The sequence below is a fragment of the Oncorhynchus nerka genome, unplaced genomic scaffold (assembly GCF_034236695.1).
Source record: "Oncorhynchus nerka isolate Pitt River unplaced genomic scaffold, Oner_Uvic_2.0 unplaced_scaffold_917, whole genome shotgun sequence".
NCBI classification, from domain to species: Eukaryota; Metazoa; Chordata; class Actinopteri; order Salmoniformes; family Salmonidae; genus Oncorhynchus; species Oncorhynchus nerka.
Window position 1 is genome coordinate 180,555 of NW_027040387.1, and position 27,500 is coordinate 208,054.

The window sequence follows — 27,500 nt, forward strand, 5'->3', positions numbered from 1 at the left end:
CAGATATAGATCAGATCAGTCTAAGACAGATATAGATCAGATCAGTCTAAGACAGATATAGATCATATCAGTCTAAGACAGATATAGATCAGATCAGACTAAGACAGATATAGATCAGATCAGTCTAAGACAGATATAGATCAGATCAGTCTAAGACAGATATCGATCGGATCAGTCTAAGACAGATATCGATCGGATCAGTCTAACTATATGATCAGTGACAACGTCAATAAGTCCCACAGTCTTACATGCTCCAACCTGGCCTGTAGCTCCGCCCACCACCCAACTAGGACTCTGATTGGCCTCAAGGCCTGTCCATCTACACGCCGAAGGCTGTTACCGCGGCGAGGGCTCAGGTTGCCATGGCGCCGGTCGCTAGGTTCAAAATCGGCGCGGTCGTTGTCACAAAGCTGGTCGTCGTGGACGCAGTAGGGGCACGGCAACGACTCCCTGTGCTCTGCCTCTGAAAACAGGTAACGCCAGACTGTCAACACACACACACTTGACGGAGACTCATTACTACACACACACACTGAGAACACACACACACACACTGAGAACACACACACACACTGAGAACACACACACACACTGAGAAAACACACACACACACACTGAGAACACACTCACACACACTGAGAACACACTCACACACACACTGACAACACACACACACACACACTGAGAACACACACACACACACTGAGAACACACACACACACACTGAGAACACACACACACACACACTGAGAACACACTCACTCTTATTGGGCTCTAACACCAGTGTGACGGTGTGGCCCCTCCCCCTGGAGGTCATGTAGCTGGGGTCGGGGGTCAGGTCGTAGAGGTCGTGGGGGTAGATAGAGGGGTAGTTTAACTCCCTGCCCTTCCTCCCTACTCCCCCGTTACTCATCTCCACCCCCACGCAGTTAGGCGGACGAGGAAGAGGAGGAGGACGAAGGTGGAAGACGCCATGGGTGTGTCCCGAATGCCGATTGGCCATTCCGTTCACCTCTCCTTTGGGTGTGTGTTGGTGTGTGTGTGTCCAACAAGTACAGCGAGGTGTGTGCGTAGAGCAGTGTGTGACGGCCCGGGCGACTCTGCGGGTCAGTTTACGGTACAGGTGTCCGATGTAGCGCAGTATCTCCTCGTAGCAGGACCCCGGCTCCTGATAGGAAGCCAGAGTGGAGGCGTTGCTGAGGTAACGGGCACGCTGCTCCGACCTCATCAGGGCGTTCTCGCGTTGCTTTGTCTCTGAGAACTGGGTCGCTATGACGACCAGGCACAGGTTCAGCATGAAGAACGAGCCCACCTGGAGAGGGAGGGACGACAACACACACGGAGTTACCGTGACAACACACACGCAGAATTATCACGACAACACACATAGAGTTACCAGGACAACACACACGGAGTTACCGTGACAACACACACACACGCAGAATTATCACGACAACACACATAGAGTAACCAGGACAACACACACAGAGTTACCGTGACAACACACACACACGCAGAATAATCACGACAACAAATATAGAGTTACCAGGACAACACACATGCAGTTACCAGGACGACACACACACACACACACACATATTCAGAACCACAATCCAGAACCACATCCTCAGGGAGGATCTTATGTTAAATACTGTTGAAGTAATATGGCTACAGGTTCATCTGCCTCACCTAAAGCCCATTCTGGTGGGAAGCTGCTATAGACCAGTCAGTATCTGGATAATGTTAAATACTGTTGTAGTAATATGGCTACAGGTTCATCTGCCTCACCTAAAGCCCATTCTGGTGGGAAGCTGCTACAGACCACCAAGTGCTAACAGTCAGTATCTGGGTAACGTGTGAAATGCTTGATAATGTACGTGATATCAACAGAGAGGTATATTTTCTGGGCCCACTGAAGAGAAAGCTTCAAACTGTAGTCAGTGCCTAGAACCTGGTTCAGGTTATCAGTCAACCTACAAACAGCACAGGAATGAAATCATCAACATGTACTGATCACATCTTTAGAAATTAGCTTGAAAGCAGAATCCAGATCCATCAGATGTAGTGATCACAATATAGTAGCCAAAGTTCCAAAGGCTGGGCCTAATATAGTGCCATAAGAGGTCATACAATACGTTTTGTAGTGATTCATATGTTGATGATGTGAAGAATATTTATTGGTCCGTGATGTGTAATGAGGAGCAACCAGACGCTGCACTTGACACCCACATAAAAAGCATTCAATGACATTTTGGGCAAAAAGGCAAACTCAGCTCCATCATTCATTGAATCAGATGCTCATTCATCACAAAACACACTGATATTGGCAATAACTTAACACATTTTTTTCAATGGCAAGATTAGAAAACGCTGACACTAAACATCCAAGAGTCTCTGACCAAATTATGAAAGACAAGCATATTGTATTTTTTGAATTATGTAAACGTAGTGTGGAAGAAGTGAGAAAAAATATTGTTATCTATCAGCAATGAAAAGCCACTGGGGACTGACAATTTGGATGGGAAATTAATGAGGATAATAACAGACGATATTGCCGCTCCTATTGGCCACATCTTCAATATTAGTCTACTAGAAAGTATGTTCCCTCAGGCCTGGAGGGAAGCTAAAGTCATTCCGCTGCCCAATAATAGGAAAGCCCTCTTTACTGACTCATAGCCGACCAATCAGCCTGTTACCAATCCTAACATGCTGACCAATCAGCCTGATACCAACCCTAACATGCTGACCAATCAGCCTGATACCAACCCTAACATGCTGACCAATCAGCTTGTTACCGACCCTAACATGCTGACCACACCGCGCTCATGACGTGCGCGAACATTGCAACACAAAATGCTCAACGAGTGTCTGAGTAGCCAGGTGTTAAAATAGAACTTAGTTCAATTTGTGATGCTTGACGCGCTGCAAGTCCCGCCTCTCCCAAGTCCCGCCTCTCCCATCTCCTCATTGGTTTTTATGAGCATATTCACCTTTGAAGGATGAACTGAGGGGGAAAAGGTTTTGTTGTGCCCTCGTCATGACTGTCTTGGTATATACCCACGTGGGTGATTGAAAGATGAACTGAGGTCCACACTCCAGTCCAGTTGGTGGTGGTAATGCACCTTAAAGTTGGTTGCCAACCGCCATATAAAGTCCACGCTACAGGACGTACCTAATCAACATGAGTTTGGTGGGGACGTACCTAATCAACATGAGTTTGGTGTGGACGTACCTAATCAACATGAGTTTGGTGTGGACGTACCTAATCAACATGAGTTTGGTGTGGACGTACCTAATCAACATGAGTTTGGTGGGGACGTACCTAATCAACATGAGTTTGGTGGGGACGTACCTAATCAACATGAGTTTGGTGTGGACGTACCTAATCAACATGAGTTTGATGAATGAATACAATGCTATTTATAAATACAGATACAGTGCTATTTTACAGTAAACAAGTTGACAACAAACTTTCAGAAGTCGTCTGATAAAGTCCTGATAATCTAGTTGGTTTGTCTGGAGTTGAATCCTAGTTGTAGTGGTCTGATAATCTAGTTGGTTTGTCTGGAGTTGAATCCTAGTTGTAGTGGTCTGATAATCTAGTTGGTTTGTCTGGAGTTGAATCCTAGTTGTAGTGGTCTGATAATCTAGTTGGTTTGCCTGGTGTTGAATCCTAGTTGTAGTGGTCTGATAAAGTCATGATAATCTAGTTGTAGTGGTCTGATAAAGTCCTGATAATCTAGTTGGTTTGTCTGGAGTTGAATCCTAGTTGTAGTGGTCTGATAATCTAGTTGGTTTGTCTGGAGTTGAATCCTAGTTGTAGTGGTCTGATAATCCAGTTGGTTTGCCTGGTGTTGAATCCTAGTTGTAGTGGTCTGATAATCTAGTTGGTTTGTCTGGAGTTGAATCCTAGTTGTAGTGGTCTGATAATCCAGTTGGTTTGTCTGGAGTTGAATCCTAGTTGTAGTGGTCTGATAAAGTCATGATAATCTAGTTGGTTTGTCTGGAGTTGAATCCTAGTTGTAGTGGTCTGATAATCTAGTTGGTTTGTCTGGAGTTGAATCCTAGTTGTATTGGTCTGATAATCTAGTTGGTTTGTCTGGAGTTGAATCCTAGTTGTAGTGGTCTGATAATCTAGTTGGTTTGTCTGGAGTTGAATCCTAGTTGTAGTGGTCTGATAATCTAGTTGGTTTGTCTGGAGTTGAATCCTAGTTGTAGTGGTCTGATAATCTAGTTGGTTTGTCTGGAGTTGAATCCTAGTTGTAGTGGTCTGATAAAGTCATGATAATCTAGTTGGTTTGTCTGGAGTTGAATCCTAGTTGTAGTGGTCTGATAATCTAGTTGGTTTGTCTGGAGTTGAATCCTAGTTGTAGTGGTCTGATAATCCAGTTGGTTTGCCTGGTGTTGAATCCTAGTTGTAGTGGTCTGATAATCTAGTTGGTTTGTCTGGAGTTGAATCCTAGTTGTAGTGGTCTGATAATCCAGTTGGTTTGTCTGGAGTTGAATCCTAGTTGTAGTGGTCTGATAATCTAGTTGGTTTGTCTGGAGTTGAATCCTAGTTGTAGTGGTCTGATAATCTAGTTGGTTTGTCTGGAGTTGAATCCTAGTTGTAGTGGTCTGATAAAGTCCTGATAATCTAGTTGGTTTGTCTGGAGTTGAATCCTAGTTGTAGTGGTCTGATAATCTAGTTGGTTTGTCTGGAGTTGAATCCTAGTTGTAGTGGTCTGATAAAGTCATGATAATCTAGTTGGTTTGTCTGGAGTTGAATCCTAGTTGTAGTGGTCTGATAATCTAGTTGGTTTGTCTGGAGTTGAATCCTAGTTGTAGTGGTCTGATAAAGTCATGATAATCTAGTTGTAGTGGTCTGATAAAGATACTCACGATGATGAGGAATATAAAGTAGATGAAGTTGTAGAAGGAGTGAGCATCCATTACATAGTACATGATGTCCACCCAGCCTTCCAGAGTTATCACCTAGAGAGAGAGAGAGAGAGAGAGAGAGAGAGAGAGAGAGAGAGAGCGAGAGAGCATCCATTACATAGTACATGATGTCCACCCAGCCTTCCAGAGTTATCACCTAGAGAGAGAGAGAGAGAGAGAGAGAGAGAGCATCCATTACATAGTACATGATGTCCACCCAGCCTTCCAGAGTTATCACCTAGAGAGAGAGAGAGAGAGAGAGAGAGAGAGAGAGAGAGAGAGAGCATCCATTACATAGTACATGATGTCCACCCAGCCTTCCAGAGTTATCACCTAGAGAGAGAGAGAGAGAGAGAGAGAGAGAGAGAGAGAGAGCATCCATTACATAGTACATGATGTCCACCCAGCCTTCCAGAGTTATCACCTAGAGAGAGAGAGAGAGAGAGAGAGAGAGAGAGAGAGAGCATCCATTACACAGTACATGATGTTCACCCAGCCTTCCAGAGTTATCACCTAGAGAGAGAGAGAGAGAGAGAGAGAGAGAGAGAGCATCCATTACATAGTACATGATGTCCACCCAGCCTTCCAGAGTTATCACCTAGAGAGAGAGAGAGAGAGCATCCATTACATAGTACATGATGTCCACCCAGCCTTCCAGAGTTATCACCTAGAGAGAGAGAGAGAGAGAGAGAGAGAGAGAGCGAGAGAGCATCCATTACATAGTACATGATGTCCACCCAGCCTTCCAGAGTTATCACCTAGAGAGAGAGAGAGAGAGAGAGATATCGTGAGAGAGAGAGAGAGAGAGAGATATCGTGAGAGAGGGGGGGGAGGAGGGAGAGATAGATAGATAGAGAAATAAAGGGAGAGAAAACAACATCACACATAAATATTTATAAACCAGCGATCACCCAAAGATAGTTCACAATCACACATTGGTTGATGACGTGGGCCTACCTAACAGCAACCTAACAGAACAGCAACGTCCCAATCTGACAGAGACAGTATTATTCATGTAGGTCAGTCCAACTGAAGGACATCAGACCGGTATAGATTATAGCTAACAAGAAAGGCATGGTTTAAACATGATACTGAACGGACAGACAGCAGGCAGGAAAAACACACACAGACTAGTGATTCTGAGTGTGTGTGTGTCTGTGTCTGTGTCTGTGTGTGTGTGTGTGTGTGTGTGTGTGTGTGTGTGTGTGTGTGTGTGTGTGTGTGTGTGTGTGTGTGTGTGTGTGTGTGTGTGTGTGTGTGTGTGTGTGTGTGTGTGTGTGTGTGTGTCCGGTAGTTTGTCAAGAGAGGAAATGCCAGAGACTCTCCAGAGATGAGATTCCTGCCAAGAATTATGGATGTTCTTTACACAACTTGGTTACAGATATCTCTCTATCTAGGATGTTTCTCTGGTTGGGCTGTGACAGATATCTCTCTATCTGGGATGTTTCTCTGTTTGGGCTGTGACAGATATCTCTCTATCTAGGATGTTTCTCTGGTTGGGCTGTGACAGATATCTCTCTATCTAGGATGTTTCTCTGGTTGGGCTGTGACAGATATCTCTCTATCTGGGATGTTTCTCTGGTTGGGCTGTGACAGATATCTCTCTATCTGGGATGTTTCTCTGGTTGGGCTGTGACAGATATCTCTCTATCTAGGATGTTTCTCTGGTTGGGCTGTGACAGATATCTCTCTATCTAGGATGTTTCTCTGTTTGGGTTGTGACAGATATCTCTCTATCTGGGATGTTTCTCTGTTTGGGCTGTGACAGATATCTCTCTATCTGGGATGTTTCTCTGGTTGGGTTGTGACAGATATCTCTCTATCTAGGATGTTTCTCTGGTTGGGCTGTGACAGATATCTCTCTATCTAGGATGTTTCTCTGTTTGGGTTGTGACAGATATCTCTCTATCTGGGATGTTTCTCTGCTTGGGCTGTGACAGATATCTCTCTATCTAGGATGTTTCTCTGGTTGGGAGACATGTGGTGATCTGTGACAGATATCTCTCTATCTGGGATGTTTCTCTGGTTGGGAGACATGTGGTGATCTGTGACAGATATCTCTCTATCTGAGATGTTTCTCTGGTTGGGCTGTGACAGATATCTCTCTATCTAGGATGTTTCTCTGGTTGGGCTGTGACAGATATCTCTCTATCTAGGATGTTTCTCTGGTTGGGAGACATGTGGTGATCTGTGATAGATATCTCTCTATCTAGGATGTTTCTCTGGTTGGGCTGTGACAGATATCTCTCTATCTGGGATGTTTCTCTGGTTGGGAGACATGTGGTGATCTGTGACAGATATCTCTCTATCTAGGATGTTTCTCTGGTTGGGCTGTGACAGATATCTCTCTATCTGGGATGTTTCTCTGGTTGGGCTGTGACAGATATCTCTCTATCTAGGATGTTTCTCTGGTTGGGAGACATGTGGTGATCTGTGATAGATATCTCTCTATCTAGGATGTTTCTCTGGTTGGGCTGTGACAGATATCTCTCTATCTGGGATGTTTCTCTGGTTGGGAGACATGTGGTGATCTGTGACAGATATCTCTCTATCTAGGATGTTTCTCTGGTTGGGCTGTGACAGATATCTCTCTATCTGGGATGTTTCTCTGGTTGGGCTGTGACAGATATCTCTCTATCTAGGATGTTTATCTGGTTGGGAGACATGTGGTGATCTGTGATAGATATCTCTCTATCTAGGATGTTTCTCTGGTTGGGCTGTGACAGATATCTCTCTATCTGGGATGTTTCTCTGGTTGGGAGACATGTGGTGATCTGTGACAGATATCTCTCTATCTAGGATGTTTCTCTGGTTGGGCTGTGACAGATATCTCTCTATCTGGGATGTTTCTCTGGTTGGGCTGTGACAGATATCTCTCTATCTAGGATGTTTCTCTGTTTGGGCTGTGACAGATATCTCTCTATCTAGGATGTTTCTCTGGTTGGGAGACATGTGGTGATCTGTGACAGATATCTCTCTATCTGGGATGTTTCTCTGGTTGGGCTGTTACAGATATCTCTCTATCTGAGATGTTTCTCTGGTTGGGCTGTGACAGATATCTCTCTATCTAGGATGTTTCTCTGGTTGGGAGACATGTGGTGATCTGTGACAGATATCTCTCTATCTAGGATGTTTCTCTGGTTGGGCTGTGACAGATATCTCTCTATCTAGGATGTTTCTCTGGTTGGGCTGTGACAGATATCTCTCTATCTAGGATGTTTCTCTGTTTGGGCTGTGACAGATATCTCTCTATCTAGGATGTTTCTCTGTTTGGGCTGTGACAGATATCTCTCTATCTAGGATGTTTCTCTGTTTGGGCTGTGACAGATATCTCTCTATCTAGGATGTTTCTCTGGTTGGGCTGTGACAGATATCTCTCTATCTAGGATGTTTCTCTGGTTGGGAGACATGTGGTGATCTGTGACAGATATCTCTCTATCTAGGATGTTTCTCTGGTTGGGCTGTGACAGATATCTCTCTATCTGGGATGTTTCTCTGGTTGGGCTGTGACAGATATCTCTCTATCTGGGATGTTTCTCTGGTTGGGTTGTTACAGATATCTCTCTATCTGGGATGTTTCTCTGGTTGGGCTGTGACAGATATCTCTCTATCTGGGATGTTTCTCTGGTTGGGCTGTGACAGATATCTCTCTATCTGGGATGTTTCTCTGGTTGGGCTGTGACAGATATCTCTCTATCTGGGATGTTTCTCTGGTTGGGCTGTGACAGATATCTCTCTATCTGGGATGTTTCTCTGGTTGGGCTGTGACAGATTTCTCTCTATCTAGGATGTTTCTCTGTTTGGGCTGTGACAGATATCTCTCTATCTGGGATGTTTCTCTGGTTGGGAGACATGTGGTGATCTGTGACAGATATCTCTCTATCTAGGATGTTTCTCTGGTTGGGAGACATGTGGTGATCTGTGACAGATATCTCTCTATCTGGGATGTTTCTCTGGTTGGGCTGTGACAGATATCTCTCTATCTAGGATGTTTCTCTGTTTGGGCTGTGACAGATATCTCTCTATCTAGGATGTTTCTCTGGTTGGGAGACATGTGGTGATCTGTGACAGATATCTCTCTATCTAGGATGTTTCTCTGGTTGGGCTGTGACATATCTCTCTATCTAGGATGTTTCTCTGGTTGGGCTGTGACAGATATCTCTCTATCTAGGATGTTTCTCTGGTTGGGAGACATGTGGTGATCTGTGACAGATATCTCTCTATCTAGGATGTTTCTCTGGTTGGGCTGTGACAGATATCTCTCTATCTAGGATGTTTCTCTGGTTGGGAGACATGTGGTGATCTGTTACAGATATCTCTCTATCTAGGATGTTTCTCTGGTTGGGCTGTGACAGATATCTCTCTATCTGGGATGTTTCTCTGTTTGGGCTGTGACAGATATCTCTCTATCTGGGATGTTTCTCTGGTTGGGTTGTTACAGATATCTCTCTATCTGGGATGTTTCTCTGTTTGGGCTGTGACAGATATCTCTCTATCTGGGATGTTTCTCTGGTTGGGTTGTGACAGATATCTCTCTATCTGGGATGTTTCTCTGGTTGGGTTGTGACAGATATCTCTCTATCTAGGATGTTTCTCTGGTTGGGAGACATGTGGTGATCTGTGACAGATATCTCTCTATCTAGGATGTTTCTCTGGTTGGGAGACATGTGGTGATATGTGACACATATCTCTCTATCTAGGATGTTTCTCTGGTTGGGCTGTGACAGATATCTCTCTATCTAGGATGTTTCTCTGGTTGGGAGACATGTGGTGATCTGTGACAGATATCTCTCTATCTAGGATGTTTCTCTGGTTGGGAGACATGTGGTGATCTGTGACAGATATCTCTATATCTAGGATGTTTCTCTGGTTGGGCTGTGACAGATATCTCTCAATCTAGGATGTTTCTCTGGTTGGGAGACATGTGGTGATCTGTGACATATATCTCTCTATCTAGGATGTTTCTCTGTTTGGGCTGTGACAGATATATCTCTATCTATGATGTTTCTCTGGTTGGGAGACATGTGGTGATCTGTGACAGATATCTCTCTATCTAGGATGTTTCTCTGTTTGGGCTGTGACAGATATCTCTCTATCTAGGGTGTTTCTCTGGTTGGGAGACATGTGGTGATCTGTGACAGATATCTCTCTATCTAGGATGTTTCTCTGGTTGGGAGACATGTGGTGATCTGTGACAGATATCTCTCTATCTAGGATGTTTCTCTGTTTGGGCTGTGACAGATATCTCTCTATCTAGGATGTTTCTCTGGTTGGGCTGTGACAGATATCTCTCTATCTAGGATGTTTCTCTGGTTGGGAGACATGTGGTGATCTGTGACAGATATCTCTCTATCTAGGATGTTTCTCTGTTTGGGCTGTGACAGATATCTCTCTATCTAGGATGTTTCTCTGGTTGGGCTGTGACAGATATCTCTCTATCTAGGATGTTTCTCTGGTTGGGAGACATGTGGTGATCTGTGACAGATATCTCTCTATCTGGGATGTTTGTCTGTTTGGGCTGTGACAGATATCTCTCTATCTAGGATGTTTCTCTGGTTGGGAGACATGTGGTGATCTGTGACAGATATCTCTCTATCTGAGATGTTTCTCTGTTGTTTCTCTGTTTGAGCCGTGACAGAATTAGTTCTGAATTAATATTTATGATTATTATTCATCATCATTACTCAACCAACCCAGCCACACATTAATTTGTCGTTCCTACCTGATTTATTCATTCATTTTCTCAGTCAGTCAGTCAGTCAGCCAGTCAGTCAGTCATTCAGTCAGTCAGCCAGTCAGTCAGTCAGTCAGTCAGTCAGTCAGTCAGTCAGTAATAACATCTCCTACCTGAAAGATAGCAATCCAGGCGTATAGTCAGTCAGCCAGTCAGTCAGTCAGTCAGTCAGTCAGTCAGTCATCAATAACATCTCCTACCTGAAAGATAGCAATCCAGGCGTATAGTCAGTCAGTCAGTCAGCCAGTCAGTCAGTCAGTCAGTCAGTCAGTCAGTCAGTCAGTCAGTCAGTCAGTCAGCAATAACATCTCCTACCTGAAAGATAGCGATCCAGGCGTATAGTCAGTCAGTCAGTCAGTCAGTCAGTCAGTCAGTCAGTCAGTCAGTCAGTCAGTCAGTCAGTCAGTCAAGTCAGTCAGCAATAATATCTCCTACCTGAAAGATAGCGATCCAGGCGTATCCGATGTTGTCAAAGTTGATGGCTCCTTTATGGGGGTTTCGCTCCCCAGCCCGACAGACATTATAATACTGGTACCAGTTCACACACCCGCCTCCTATTGGTCCATCTGCCCCAGGCCCCTCCCCTACCCCTTCTGCCCCCAGCATGCACCAGGACCCTTCCACTCGGCGGCGCGGAACGTCGGAACACCGCAGCATTCCGTTCTCCCGATTGGTTGAGCAGATAAAAGGGATGTCCTCCGTCTCCTCGGGACGATAGTACACAGTCAGGAAGGAGACGTTGTATATCCTGGAGAGAGAAAGAGGGAGAGGGAGACAGAGAGGGAGAGGGAGAGAGAGGGAGAGGGAGACAGAGAGGGAGAGGGAGACAGAGAGGGAGAGAAAGGGAGAAGCAGGGATGGAGGTAGGGAGGAGAGAGAGAGAGGAGAGAGAGACAGAGAGGGAGAGAAAGAGGGAGAGGGAGGGATGGAGGTAGGGAGGAGAGAGAGAGAGGAGAGAGAGACAGAGAGGGAGAGAAAGGGAGAAGCAGGGGTGGAGGTAGGGAGGAGAGAGAGAGAGGAGAGAGAGACAGAGATGGAGAGAAAGAGGGAGAGGGAGGGATGGAGGTAGGGAGGAGAGAGAGAGAGGAGAGAGAGACAGAGAGGGAGAGAAAGGGAGAAGCAGGGATGGAGGTAGGGAGGAGAGAGAGAGGAGAGAGAGACAGAGAGGGAAAGAGGGAGAGGTATGGAGGTAGGGAGGAGAGAGAGAGGAGAGAGAGACAGAGAGGGAGAGAAAGGGAGAAGCAGGGATGGAGGTAGGGAGGAGAGAGAGAGAGGAGAGAGACAGAGAGGGAGGGGGTTACAGATGACTTTGTGAGAATATCTTGTAGTCTGAACAAAGGAAAGTTGCAGGCCTGATCCCAGAAGTAAAATTGTCTCGCGAAAGTTTGTAATTTCCTGTTTTACTTCTGGAGGGAACGACGTTACCAATTGTGACTTCTTGCCTCCGTGCAAGTAGGCTCTCTCACAAACGGCCAAACCCCTCCACTAATTACACCTGTGATGTTCATGGCCACACCCCTCCCTTCCACTAATTACACCTGTGATGATCATGGCCAAACCCCTCCCTTCCACTAATTACACCTGTGATGCTCATGACCAAACCCCTCCCTTCCACTAATTACACCTGTGATGATCATGGCCACACCCCTCCCTTCCACTAATTACACCTGTGATGATCATGGCCACACCCCTCCTCCTTCCACTAATTACACCTGTGATGTTCATGGCCACACCCCTCCCTTCCACTAATTACACCTGTGATGATCATGGCCAAACCCCTCCTCCTTCCACTAATTACACCTGTGATGTTCATGGCCAAACCCCTCCTCCTTCCACTAATTACACCTGTGATGATCATGGCCACACCCCTCCTCCTTCCACTAATTACACCTGTGATGATCATGACCACACCCCTCCTCCTTCCACTAATTACACCTGTGATGATCATGGCCACACCCCTCCCTTCCACTAATTACACCAGTGATGATCATGGCCAAACCCCTCCCTTCCACTAATTACACCTGTGATGATCATGGCCAAACCCCTCCTCCTTCCACTAATTACACCTGTGATGTTCATGGCCACACCCCTCCCTTCCACTAATTACACCTGTGATGATCATGGCCAAACCCCTCCCTTCCACTAATTACACCTGTGATGTTCATGGCCACACCCCTCCTCCTTCCACTAATTACACCTGTGATGATCATGGCCAAACCCCTCCCTTCCACTAATTACACCTGTGATGTTCATGGCCAAACCCCTCCTCCTTCCACTAATTACACCTGTGATGATCATGGCCACACCCCTCCCTTCCACTAATTACACCTGTGATGATCAAGGCCAAACCCCTCCTCCTTCCACTAATTACACCTGTGATGATCATGGCCACACCCCTCCATTCCACTAATTACACCTGTGATGATCATGGCCACACCCCTCCTCCTTCCACTAATTACACCTGTGATGTTCATGGCCACACCCCTCCCTTCCACTAATTACACCTGTGATGATCATGGCCACACCCCTCCTCCTTCCACTAATTACACCTGTGATGATCATGGCCACACCCCTCCTCCTTCCACTAATTACACCTGTGATGATCACGGCCAAACCCCTCCATTCCACTAATTACACCTGTGATGATCATGGCCAAACCCCTCCCTTCCACTAATTACACCTGTGATGTTCATGGCCACACCCCTCCCTTCCACTAATTACACCTGTGATGTTCATGGCCAAACCCCTCCTCCTTCCACTAATTACACCTGTGATGATCATGGCCACACCCCTCCCTTCCACTAATTACACCTGTGATGATCATGGCCAAGAAGAAAATAGTTTATCATCCAACGGGCCTGAAAATCACTGCAGCAGTTTAAGCACCGCCTTCATCCAAAGAATCAATGATTAAAATCCCTAAACCAGAACCTACTGCTCACAATCACAATAATCAATGTTTAAAACCCCTAAACCAGAACCTACTGTTCACAATCACAATAATCAACGATTAAAACCCCTCTCGTCGTTTCATCTGTACACCGAAAATATGTCCACGAGAGATTACAGGCCTCCTAATCTCGAGGAATTGGTGAGAAGCTCGATAAAACTCTGGGTCCATACGTGTCAAGAGAAGAGATTAAACTCTGGGACCATACGTACAGGAGCATTAAAGGCCTTATCTCCAGTCTAATGTCTTTAGTCCAGCCCTCAGGAGCATTAAAGGTCTTCTCTCAGTCTAATATCTTTAGTCCAGCCCTCAGGAGCATTAAAGGTCTTCTCTCTAGTCTAATGTCTTTAGTCCAGCCCTCAGGAGCATTAAATGCCTTCTCTCCAGTCTAATGTCTTTAGTCCAGCCCTCAGGAGCATTAAAGGTCTTCTCTCCAGTCTAATGTCTTTAGTCCAGCCCTCAGGAGCATTAAAGGTCTTCTCCAGTCTAATGTCTTTAGTCCAGCCCTCAGGAGCATTAAAGGTCTTCTCTCCAGTCTAATGTCTTTAGTCCAGCCCTCAGGAGCATTAAAGGTCTTCTCTCCAGTCTAATGTCTTTAGTCCAGCCCTCAGGAGCATTAAAGGCCTTCTCTCTAGTCTAATGTCTTTAGTCCAGCCCTCAGGAGCATTAAAGGTCTTCTCTCCAGTCTAATGTCTTTAGTCCAGCCCTCAGGAGCATTAAAGGCCTTCTCTCCAGTCTAATATCTTTAGTCCAGCCCTCAGGAGCATTAAAGGCCTTCTCTCCAGTCTAATATCTTTAGTCCAGCCCTCAGGAGCATTAAAGGCCTTCTCTCCAGTCTAATGTCTTTAGTCCAGCCCTCAGGAGCATTAAAGGTCTTCTCTCTAGTCTAATGTCTTTAGTCCAGCCCTCAGGAGCATTAAAGGTCTTCTCTCCAGTCTAATGTCTTTAGTCCAGCCCTCAGGAGCATTAAAGGCCTTCTCTCCAGTCTAATGTCTTTAGTCCAGCCCTCAGGAGCATTAAAGGCCTTCTCTCCAGTCTAATGTCTTTAGTCCAGCCCTCAGGAGCATTAAAGGTCTTCTCTCTAGTCTAATGTCTTTAGTCCAGCCCTCAGGAGCATTAAAGGTCTTCTCTCCAGTCTAATGTCTTTAGTCCAGCCCTCAGGAGCATTAAAGGCCTTCTCTCCAGTCTAATGTCTTTAGTCCAGCCCTCAGGAGTATTAAAGGCCTTCTCTCCAGTCTAATGTCTTTAGTCCAGCCCTCAGGAGCATTAAAGGCCTTCTCTCCAGTCTCATGTCTTTAGTCCAGCCCTCAGGAGCATTAAAGGCCTTCTCTCCAGTCTAATGTCTTTAGTCCAGCCCTCAGGAGCATTAAAGGCCTTCTCTCCAGTCTAATGTCTTTAGTCCAGCCCTCAGGAGCATTAAAGGCCTTCTCTCCAGTCTAATGTCTTTAGTCCAGCCCTCAGGAGCATTAAAGGTCTTCTCTCTAGTCTAATGTCTTTAGTCCAGCCCTCAGGAGCATTAAATGCCTTCTCTCCAGTCTAATGTCTTTAGTCCAGCCCTCAGGAGCATTAAAGGTCTTCTCCCCAGTCTAATGTCTTTAGTCCAGCCCTCAGGAGTATTAAAGGCCTTCTCTCCAGTCTAATGTCTTTAGTCCAGCCCTCAGGAGCATTAAAGGCCTTCTCTCCAGTCTAATGTCTTTAGTCCAGCCCTCAGGAGCATTAAAGGCCTTCTCTCCAGTCTAATGTCTTTAGTCCAGCCCTCAGGAGCATTAAAGGCCTTCTCTCCAGTCTAATGTCTTTAGTCCAGCCCTCAGGAGCATTAAAGGCCTTCTCTCCAGTCTAATGTCTTTAGTCCAGCCCTCAGGAGCATTAAAGGTCTTCTCTCTAGTCTAATGTCTTTAGTCCAGCCCTCAGCAGCATTAAATGCCTTCTCTCCAGTCTAATGTCTTTAGTCCAGCCCTCAGGAGCATTAAAGGTCTTCTCCCCAGTCTAATGTCTTTAGTCCAGCCCTCAGGAGCATTAAAGGTCTTCTCTCCAGTCTAATGTCTTTAGTCCAGCCCTCAGGAGCATTAAAGGCGACTCCATTTACACTTGTAAAGATTCATCCAGCGATCTCACACTGTTTACCAGGGGGGGGGGGCTTCCGACGTAAAGGTTAATCTGAAGATGGTGCTGGCTGAGTGAGTGTCTCATGGCCCCCTCCCTGTTAGGGGAGTGATGAGCACTACAGCAGAGTTTCTGGCCCCCTCCCTGTTAGGGGAGTGATGAGCACTACAGCAGAGTTTCTGGCCCCCTCCCTGTTAGGGGAGTGATGAGCACTACAGCAGAGTTTCTGGCCCCCTCCCTGTTAGGGGAGTGATGAGCACTACAGCAGAGTCTCTGGCCCCCTCCCTGTTAGGGGGAGTGATGAGCACTACAGCAGAGTCTCTGGCCCCCTCCCTGTTAGGGGGAGTGATGAGCACTACAGCAGAGTCTCTGGCCCCCTCCCTGTTAGGGGGAGTGATGAGCACTACAGCAGAGTCTCTGGCCCCCTCCCTGTTAGGGGGAGTGATGAGCACTACAGCAGACTCGCTCAACTCAATCGCTGGTTGAAAACGGTTTTCTACCGCTCCCCAAAAAAGATAGAATTTGTAGATAATTGTCCCTCTTTCTGGGACTCACCCACAAACAGGACCAAGCCTGACCTGCTGAGGAGTGACGGACTCCATCCTAGCTGGAGGGGTGCTCTCATCTTATCTACCGACATAGACAGGGCTCTAACTCCTCAAACTCCACAATGAGATAGGGTTCAGGCCAGGCAGCAGGCTGTTAGCCAGCCTGCCAGCTTAGTGGAGTCTGCCACTAGCACAGTCAGTGTAGTCAGCTCAGCTATCCCCATTGAGACCCGTGTCTGTGCCTCGATGTAGGGCAGGCAAAAACTAAACGTGGTAGTGTTCGTCTCACTAAATCTCACTAGATTATTGAAAAGAGAGGGCTACTTAATGTTAGATCCCTCACTTCCAAGGCAGTTATAGTCAATGAACTAATCACTGATCTTAATCTTGACGTGTTTGGCCTGACTGAAACATGGCTTAAACCTGATGAATTTACTGTGTTAAATCTCCTACCATGTATTTATATAGCCCTTCGTACATTTCTTTTTTTTAAATTTTAAAAATTTTACCTTTATTTAACCAGGCAAGTCAGTTAAGAACATATTCTTATTTTCAATGACGGCCTGGGAACAGTGGGGTTAACTGCCTGTTCAGGGGCAGAACGACAGATTTGTACCTTGTCAGCTCGGGGGTTTTGAACTCGCAACCTTCCGGTTACTAGTCCAGCGCTCTAACCACTAGGCTAACCACTAGGCTCTAACCACTAGGCTACGCTGCCGCCCCTGATATCTCAAAGTGCTGTACAGAAACCCAGCCTAAAACCCCAAACAGCAAGCAATGCAGGGTAACCTAGTGGTTAGAGCCTAGTGGTTAGCCTAGTGGTTAGAGCCTAGTGGTTAGAGCCTAGTGGTTAGAGCCTAGTGGTTAGAGCCTAGTGGTTAGAGCCTAGTGGTTAGAGCCTAGTGGTTAGCCTAGTGGTTAGAGCCTAGTGGTTAGAGCCTAGTGGTTAGAGCCTAGTGGTTAGAGCCTAGTGGTTAGAGCCTAGTGGTTAGAGCCTAGTGGTTAGAGCCTTGTGGTTAGAGCCTAGTGGTTAGAGCCTAGTGGTTAGAGCCTAGTGGTTAGAGCCTAGTGGTTAGAGCCTAGTGGTTAGAGCCTAGTGGTTAGAGCCTAGTGGTTAGAGCCTTGTGGTTAGAGCCTAGTGGTTAGAGCCTTGTGGTTAGAGCCTTGTGGTTAGAGCCTAGTGGTTAGAGCCTAGTGGTTAGAGCCTAGTGGTTAGAGCCTAGTGGTTAGAGCCTAGTGGTTAGAGCCTTGTGGTTAGAGCCTAGTGGTTAGAGCCTAGTGGTTAGAGCCTAGTGGTTAGAGCCTAGTGGTTAGAGCCTAGTGGTTAGAGCCTAGTGGTTAGAGCCTAGTGGTTAGAGCCTTGTGGTTAGAGCCTAGTGGTTAGAGCCTAGTGGTTAGAGCCTAGTGGTTAGAGCCTAGTGGTTAGAGCCTAGTGGTTAGAGCATTGGACTAGTAACTTAGTAGATTATCGTCTTTCCAACCTCCAATAACAGACGTTTGTTTCTGTTTTTGGTAAAATGGCCGCACATGTCAAACTTTGCTGTTTTGTTTTTCGTCTTTTATTATTTATGAAGGTTATGAAATCAGCGTTCCTCTTGGGAGTTCTCTAAATTTCGGACCTGGAAGTCAGATAATATTCAACATTTTGGTCATCGCAATGATCTTACTTTCCGGCTACCCGGATAAAGGGCTAAATAAACTTCAGTTAGTGCTAAACACGGCTGCTAGGATCTTGATTAGATCATTTGATCATTTGACTCCAGCGCTATAGCTCTACGTTGGCTTCCTGTCAAGGCAAGGGCTGATTTCAAGGTTTTACTGCTAACCTACAAAGCATTACATGGGCTTGCTCCTACCTATCTCTCTGATTTGGTCCTGCCGTACATACCTACACGTACGCTACGGTCACAAGACGCAGGCCTCCTAATTGTCCCTAGAATTTCTAAGCAAACAGCTGGAGGCAGGGCTTTCTCCTATCGAGCTCCATTTTTATGGAACGGTCTGCCTGAGAGACGCAAACTCGGTCTCAACCTTTAAGTCCTTACTGAAGACTCATCTCCTGAGAGACGCAAACTCCGTCTCAACCTTTCAGTCTTTACTGAAGGATCCTCTCATCCGTAGGTCTTATGATTGAGTGTAGTCTGGCCCAGGGGTACGAAGGTTAACGGCAAGGGGCCAGAGTGACGAACTGTCTCTGCCTGGCCAGTTCCCCTCTCTCCCACAGGGATTCTCTGCTTCTGTCCCTATTACGGAGGCTGAGTCACTGGCGTGCTCTTCCATCCTTCCTGTCCTCAGGGGGCTTGTGCGGTGGAGGAGATCTCCACGGGCTGTACTCGGCCTTGTCTCAGGGTAGTAAAGTTACTGCCTTGTTGATTTCTCTTTGATGGTGTGGGGGCTGTGCTTGGGCAAAGTGGGTGGGGTTATATCCTGCCTGGTTGGCCCTGTCTGGGGCCAGTGTCCCCCGATCCCCTCTGTCTCAGGTCTCCAGTATCTATAGTAGCTGCAATAGTCAATGTGCCGTGGAGACAGTCTGTCCTATCAGGTGTAATTCTCCTGCCTACCATCTCTCTCTCCCTCTCCCTCTCTCTCTCTGTCTCTCTCTCCCCCCTCCCCCCATGGAGACAGTCTGTCCTATCAGGTGTAATTCTCCTGCCTACCATCTCTCTCTCTCTCTCTCAGAGGACCTGAGCCCTAGGATCTATCTGGCCTGATCTACCTCTCCCTCTCTCCCTCTCTCAGAGGACCTGAGCCCTAGGATCTATCTGGCCTGATCTACCTCTCCCTATCTCTCTCTCTCCGAGGACCTGAGCCCTAGGATCTATCTGGCCTGATCTACCTCTCTCTCCCTCTCTCTCTCTGTCTCTCTCTCCCCCCTCCCCCCATGGAGACAGTCTGTCCTATCAGGTGTAATTCTCCTGCCTAACATCTCTCTCTCCCTCTCCCTCTCTCCCTCTCTCTCTCTCTCAGAGGACCTGAGCCCTAGGATCTATCTGGCCTGATCTACCTCTCCCTCTCTCTCTCTCTCCCTCTCTCCCTCTCTCTCTCTCTCAGAGGACCTGAGCCCTAGGATCTATCTGGCCTGATCTACCTCTCCCCCTCTCTCTCTCTCTCTCTCTCTCTCTCTCTCCCTCTCTCTCTGTCTCTCCCCCTCTCTCTCTCTCTCTCTCTCTCTCCCCCTCTCTCTCCCCCCTCTCTCTGTCTCTCCCCCCTCCCCCCATGGAACCCTGACCTGTTCACCAGACGTGTTGAGTGTCTGTGTCGTTAGGTTGTGAGTGTCTGTGTCGTTAGGTTGTGAGTGTCTGTGTCGTTAGGTTGTGAGTGTCTGTGTCGTTAGGTTGTGAGTGTCTGTGTCGTTAGGTTGTGAGTGTCTGTGTCGTTAGGTTGTGAGTGTCTGTGTCGTTAGGTTTGGTGTGTGTGTGTGTGTGTGTGTGTGTGTGTGTGTGTGTGTGTGTGTGTGTGTGTGTGTGTGTGTGTGTGTGTGTGAGTGAGTGAGTGAGTGAGTGAGTGAGTGAGTGAGTGAGTGAGTGAGTGGTGGTGGTGGTGAGTGGTGGTGGTGAGTGAGTGAGTGAGTGAGTGAGTGAGAGTGTGTGTGTGTGTCAGGGTGTGTGTGTGTGTGTTCACCAGTATAAAGGATATGGGTAGCAGACAGCCTTGGGTCAGTAAATGAAATGTGAAGTGGATAGAAGTTATTATACTATTGAGATAATATATATATATATGTATATGAGATCAAGTCAAAAGCAACTGCTGTGTGTGTCAGGTTTTGTGTGTGTGTGTGTCAGTGTGTTAGGTTGTGTGTGTGTGTGTGTGTGTGTGTGTGTGTGTGTGTGTGTGTGTGTGTGTGTGTGTGTGTGTGTGTGTCAGTGAGTCAGGTTGTGTGTGTGTGTGTGTGTCAGTGTGTCAGGTTGTGTGTGTGTGTGTGTGTGTGTGTCAGTGTGTCAGGTTGTGTGTGTGTGTGTGTGTGTGTCAGTGTGTTAGGGTATAATATTCTCACGTTTTGAAGTCTTCTCCCATGAAGCACCTGTTCCTCAGTAGCCCCGCCCACAGCTGCACGCCCACGATGCCGAAGATGAAGAAGACGAAGAAACAGAGTGCCAGAACGTTCCCCAGCATGGGGAGAGTGTCTAGGAGCAGAGTCACCAGGATACGCATACCTACACACAGAAACACACACACATCACTGAGAGATGCATTATGGGAGAGAGAGAGAGAGAGAGAGAGAGAGAGAGAGAGAGAGACAGAGAGAGACAGAGAGAGAGAGAGGGACAGAGAGAGAAAGAAAGAGAGAGAGAAAGAAAGAGAGGTAGAGAGAGGTAGAGAGAGAGAGAGAGAGGTAGAGAGAGAAATAGTTTATACATATTTATTTTTTTAACCCTTATCTTTCCAAGGTAAGTCTACCTCACTTGCTTTGGCAATGTTAACACATGTTTCCCATGCCAATAAAGCCCTTGAATTGAATTGAATTGAATAGAGAGAGAGAGACAGAGAGGTAGAGAGAGAAATAGTTTATACATATTTATTTTTTTAACCCTTATCTTTCCAAGGTAAGTTGACTGAGAACACGTTCTCATTTACAGCAACCACCTGGGAAGTAGTTACAGGGGAGAGGAGGAGGGATTAATGAGCCAATTGTAAACTGGGGATGATTAGGTGACCGTGATGGTTTGCGGGCCAGATTGGGTATTTAGCCAGAACACCGGGGTTTAACACCCCTACTAATGGGATCTTTTAGTGACCTCAGAACGTCAGGACACCCGTTTAACGTCCCAGCCGAAAGACGGCACCCCACACAGGGCAATGTCCCCAATCACTGCCCTGGGGCATTGGGATGACACCTGTTTAACGTCCCAGCCGAAAGACGGCACCCTACACAGGGCAATGTCCCCAATCACTGCCCTGGGGCATTGGGATGACACCTGTTTAACGTCCCAGCCGAAAGACGGCACCCTACACAGGGCAATGTCCCCAATCACTGCCCTGGGGCATTGGGATGACAGCCTGTTTAACGTCCCAGCCGAAAGACGGCACCCCACACAGCGCAATGTCCCCAATCACTGCCCTGGGGCATTGGGATGACACCTGTTTAATGTCCCTGCCGAAAGACGGCACCCTACACATGGCAATGTCCCCAATCACTGCCCTGGGGCATTGGGATGACACCTGTTTAACGTCCCAGCCGAAAGATGGCACCCTACACAGGGCAATGTCCCCAATCACTGCCCTGGGGCATTGGGATGACACCTGTTTAACGTCCCAGCCGAAAGACGGCACCCCACACAGGGCAATGTCCCCAATCTCTGGGGAATTGGGATATTTTTTTAGACCAGATGAAAGAGTGCTTCCTATTGGCCCTCCAGCACCACTTCCAGCAGCTTCAGGTCTCCCATCCAGGGACTGACCAGGACCAACCCTGGTTCAGAAGTGGTATGCAGGGTGGGGGGGAGACTATTTTACCGACTACTAACTAAAACTACATAATGTGTACTCATCATACTACATACTATTGAGGACATACTGTGTACTCATCATACTACATACTATTGAGGACATACTGGGTACTCATCATACTATTGAGTACATACTGTGTATTCATCATACTACACACTATTGAGTACATACTGTGTATTCATCATACTACACACTATTGAGTACATACTGGGTACACATCATACTACATACTATTGAGTACATACTGTGTATTCATCATACTACACACTATTGAGTACATACTGGGTACTCATCATACTATTGAGGACATACTGGGTACTCATCATACTACACACTATTGAGTACATACTGGGTACTCATCATACTACACACTATTGAGTACATACTGGGTACACATCATACTATTGAGTACATACTGGGTACTCATCATACTATTGAGGACATACTGGATACTCATCATACTATTGAGGACATACTGGGTACTCATCACACTATTGAGGACATACTGGGTACACATCATACTACACACTATTGAGTACATACTGTGTACTCATCTTACTACACACTATTGAGTACATACTGGGTACTCATCATACTATTGAGGACATACTGTGTACTCATCATACTACATACTATTGAGTACATACTGGGTACTCATCATACTACATACTATTGAGTACATACTGTGTACTCATCATACTATTGAGTACATACTGTGTACTCATCATACTATTGAGTACATACTGGGTACTCATCATACTATTGAGGACATACTGTGTACTCATCATACTATTGAGTACATACTGTGTACTCATCATACTACATACTATTGAGTACATACTGGGTACACATCATACTACATACTATTGAGTACATACTGGGTACTCATCATACTATTGAGGACACACTGTGTACTCATCATACTACATACTATTGAGGACATACTGTGTACTCATCATACTACATACTATTGAGGACATACTGTGTACTCATCATACTACACACTATTGAGGTGACCGTGATGGTTTGCGGGCCAGATTGGGTATTTAGCCAGAACACCGGGGTTTAACACCCCTACTAATGGGATCTTTTAGTGACCTCAGAACGTCAGGACACCCGTTTAACGTCCCAGCCGAAAGACGGCACCCCACACAGGGCAATGTCCCCAATCACTGCCCTGGGGCATTGGGATGACACCTGTTTAACGTCCCAGCCGAAAGACGGCACCCTACACAGGGCAATGTCCCCAATCACTGCCCTGGGGCATTGGGATGACACCTGTTTAACGTCCCAGCCGAAAGACGGCACCCTACACAGGGCAATGTCCCCAATCACTGCCCTGGGGCATTGGGATGACAGCCTGTTTAACGTCCCAGCCGAAAGACGGCACCCCACACAGCGCAATGTCCCCAATCACTGCCCTGGGGCATTGGGATGACACCTGTTTAATGTCCCTGCCGAAAGACGGCACCCTACACATGGCAATGTCCCCAATCACTGCCCTGGGGCATTGGGATGACACCTGTTTAACGTCCCAGCCGAAAGATGGCACCCTACACAGGGCAATGTCCCCAATCACTGCCCTGGGGCATTGGGATGACACCTGTTTAACGTCCCAGCCGAAAGACGGCACCCCACACAGGGCAATGTCCCCAATCTCTGGGGAATTGGGATATTTTTTTAGACCAGATGAAAGAGTGCTTCCTATTGGCCCTCCAGCACCACTTCCAGCAGCTTCAGGTCTCCCATCCAGGGACTGACCAGGACCAACCCTGGTTCAGAAGTGGTATGCAGGGTGGGGGGGAGACTATTTTACCGACTACTAACTAAAACTACATAATGTGTACTCATCATACTACATACTATTGAGGACATACTGTGTACTCATCATACTACATACTATTGAGGACATACTGGGTACTCATCATACTATTGAGTACATACTGTGTATTCATCATACTACACACTATTGAGTACATACTGTGTATTCATCATACTACACACTATTGAGTACATACTGGGTACACATCATACTACATACTATTGAGTACATACTGTGTATTCATCATACTACACACTATTGAGTACATACTGGGTACTCATCATACTATTGAGGACATACTGGGTACTCATCATACTACACACTATTGAGTACATACTGGGTACTCATCATACTACACACTATTGAGTACATACTGGGTACACATCATACTATTGAGTACATACTGGGTACTCATCATACTATTGAGGACATACTGGATACTCATCATACTATTGAGGACATACTGGGTACTCATCACACTATTGAGGACATACTGGGTACACATCATACTACACACTATTGAGTACATACTGTGTACTCATCTTACTACACACTATTGAGTACATACTGGGTACTCATCATACTATTGAGGACATACTGTGTACTCATCATACTACATACTATTGAGTACATACTGGGTACTCATCATACTACATACTATTGAGTACATACTGTGTACTCATCATACTATTGAGTACATACTGTGTACTCATCATACTATTGAGTACATACTGGGTACTCATCATACTATTGAGGACATACTGTGTACTCATCATACTATTGAGTACATACTGTGTACTCATCATACTACATACTATTGAGTACATACTGGGTACACATCATACTACATACTATTGAGTACATACTGGGTACTCATCATACTATTGAGGACACACTGTGTACTCATCATACTACATACTATTGAGGACATACTGTGTACTCATCATACTACATACTATTGAGGACATACTGTGTACTCATCATACTACACACTATTGAGGACATACTGTGTACTCATCATACTATTGAGTACATACTGTGTACTCATCATACTACATACTATTGAGGACATACTGTGTACTCATCATACTACATACTATTGAGTACATACTGTGTACTCATCATACTACATACTATTGAGGACATAATGTACTCATCATACTACATACTATTGAGTACATACTGGGTACTCATCATACTACATACTATTGAGGACATACTGTGTACAACAGACAGACAGAGAGGTGCTCACTGGGTACTCTGTTGATGGCTCGTAGTGGGCGGAGCACCCTGACAGTCCTGATGGCTGATAGGCTGACGTTGTGTCCGTTCAGAGAATACTCCAACATCCTGAGGAGAGAGAAAGGAAACTCAGTGTAACCCTGACCTCTGAACCCTGTCAATTAACCTCCACTCACTAAGGGAAAGTTTCCCCAGACTAGGATTAAGGCTATTCTCAAATATATTTTTATTCCAGGACTAATCTGCGTTTTAGTTCAGGACTAGGTTTAGTTCAGGACTAGGTTTAGTTCAAGACTAGGTTTAATCTGTGTCTAGGAAACACAAGCCTTTTAGTTCAGGACTAGGTTTAGTTCTGCGTCTAGGAAACCCAAGCCTTTTAGTTCAGGACTAGGTTTAGTTCAGGACTAGGATTAGTTCAGGACTAGGTTTAGTTCAGGACTAGGTTTAGTTCAGTGAGTTTGTGTGTGCGTGTGTGTGTGTGTGTGTGTGTTCTGTCCAACACTGACCCGATGATAACGATGAAGAAGTCCAGTCTGTTCCAGGTGTCGCCAAGGTAACCCTTCTGACCTGCAAAGTTAATAATAATATTAATTAAAGACAGGTAGAGACAGGTATTTAAATCATGATATATTAATAATATTAATTAACCACTAGGTAGAGACAGGTATTTAAATAATTAACCACTAGGTAGAGACAGGTATTTAAATCATGATATATTAATAATATGAATTAACCACTAGGTAGAGACAGGTATTTAAATCATGATATATTAATAATATTAATTAACCACTAGGTAGAGACAGGTATTTAAATAATTAACCACTAGGTAGAGACAGGTATTTAAATCATGATATATTAATAATATTAATTAACCACTAGGTAGAGACAGGTATTTAAATCATGATATATTAATAATATTAATTAACCACCAGGTAGAGACAGGTATTTAAATAATTAACCACTAGGTAGAGACAGGTATTTAAATCATGATATATTAATAATATTAATTAACCACTAGGTAGAGACAGGTATTTAAATAATTAACCACTAGGTAGAGACAGGTATTTAAATCATGATATATTAATAATATTAATTAACCACTAGGTAGAGACAGGTATTTAAATCATGATATATTAATAATATTAATTAACCACTAGGTAGAGACAGGTATTTACATCATGATATATTAATAATAATAATTAACCACTAGGTAGAGACAGGTATTTAAATAATTAACCACTAGGTAGAGACAGGTATTTAAATCATGATATATTAATAATATTAATTAACCACTAGGTAGAGACAGGTATTTAAATAATTAACCACTAGGTAGAGACAGGTATTTAAATCATGATATATTAATAATATTAATTAACCACTAGGTAGAGACAGGTATTTAAATAATTAACCACTAGGTAGAGACAGGTATTTAAATCATGATATATTAATAATATTAATTAAAGACAGGTAGAGACAGGTATTTAAATAATTAACCACTAGGTAGAGACAGGTATTTAAATAATTAACCACTAGGTAGAGACAGGTATTTAAATCATGATATATTAATAATATTAATTAACCACTAGGTAGAGACAGGTATTTAAATCATGATATAATAATAATATTAATTAACCACTAGGTAGAGACAGGTATTTAAATCATGATATAATAATAATATTAATTAACCACTAGGTAGAGACAGGTATTTAAATCATGATATTAATTAACCACTAGGTAGAGACAGGTATTTAAATAATTAACCACTAGGTAGAGACAGGTATTTAAATCATGATATATTAATAATATTAATTAACCACTAGGTAGAGACAGGTATTTAAATAATTAACCACTAGGTAGAGACAGGTATTTAAATAATTAACCACTAGGTAGAGACAGGTATTTAAATAATTAACCACTAGGTAGAGACAGGTATTTAAATCATGATATATTAATAATATTAATTAACCACTAGGTAGAGACAGGTATTTAAATAATTAACCACTAGGTAGAGACAGGTATTTAAATCATGATATATTAATAATATTAATTAACCACTAGGTAGAGACAGGTATTTAAATAATTAACCACTAGGTAGAGACAGGTATTTAAATCATCATATATTAATAATATTAATTAACCACTAGGTAGAGACAGGTATTTAAATAATTAACCACTAGGTAGAGACAGGTATTTAAATCATCATATATTAATAATATTAATTAACCACTAGGTAGAGACAGGTATTTAAATAATTAACCACTAGGTAGAGACAGGTATTTACATCATGATATATTAATAATATTAATTAACCACTAGGTAGAGACAGGTATTTAAATCATGATATAATAATAATATTAATTAACCACTAGGTAGAGACAGGTATTTAAATCATGATATATTAATAATATTAATTAACCACTAGGTAGAGACAGGTATTTAAATAATTAACCACTAGGTAGAGACAGGTATTTAAATAATTAACCACTAGGTAGAGACAGGTATTTAAATAATTAACCACTAGGTAGAGACAGGTATTTAAATCATGATATATTAATAATATTAATTAACCACTAGGTAGAGACAGGTATTTAAATAATTAACCACTAGGTAGAGACAGGTATTTAAATCATGATATATTAATAATATTAATTAACCACTAGGTAGAGACAGGTATTTAAATAATTAACCACTAGGTAGAGACAGGTATTTAAATCATGATATATTAATAATATTA

The 27,500-nt window shown here is 44.5% G+C and overlaps 1 protein-coding gene across 1 annotated transcript in view; it reads right to left on the minus strand.

Annotated features, from left to right (window-relative positions):
- The window catches only part of LOC135570709 (voltage-dependent T-type calcium channel subunit alpha-1H-like), a 126,857-nt gene that overhangs the window by 88,074 nt on the left and 11,283 nt on the right, over positions 1–27,500 (minus strand). The window contains exons 3-9 of the mRNA XM_065016669.1: positions 25,273–25,333; positions 24,777–24,874; positions 20,249–20,408; positions 11,090–11,402; positions 4,882–4,974; positions 763–1,312; positions 249–463 (exon numbers count right to left, since the gene is read on the minus strand). Of these exons, the coding sequence (XP_064872741.1) occupies positions 249–463; positions 763–1,312; positions 4,882–4,974; positions 11,090–11,402; positions 20,249–20,408; positions 24,777–24,874; positions 25,273–25,333 (1,490 nt within the window). The remainder of the gene's footprint in view (positions 1–248; positions 464–762; positions 1,313–4,881; positions 4,975–11,089; positions 11,403–20,248; positions 20,409–24,776; positions 24,875–25,272; positions 25,334–27,500) is intronic.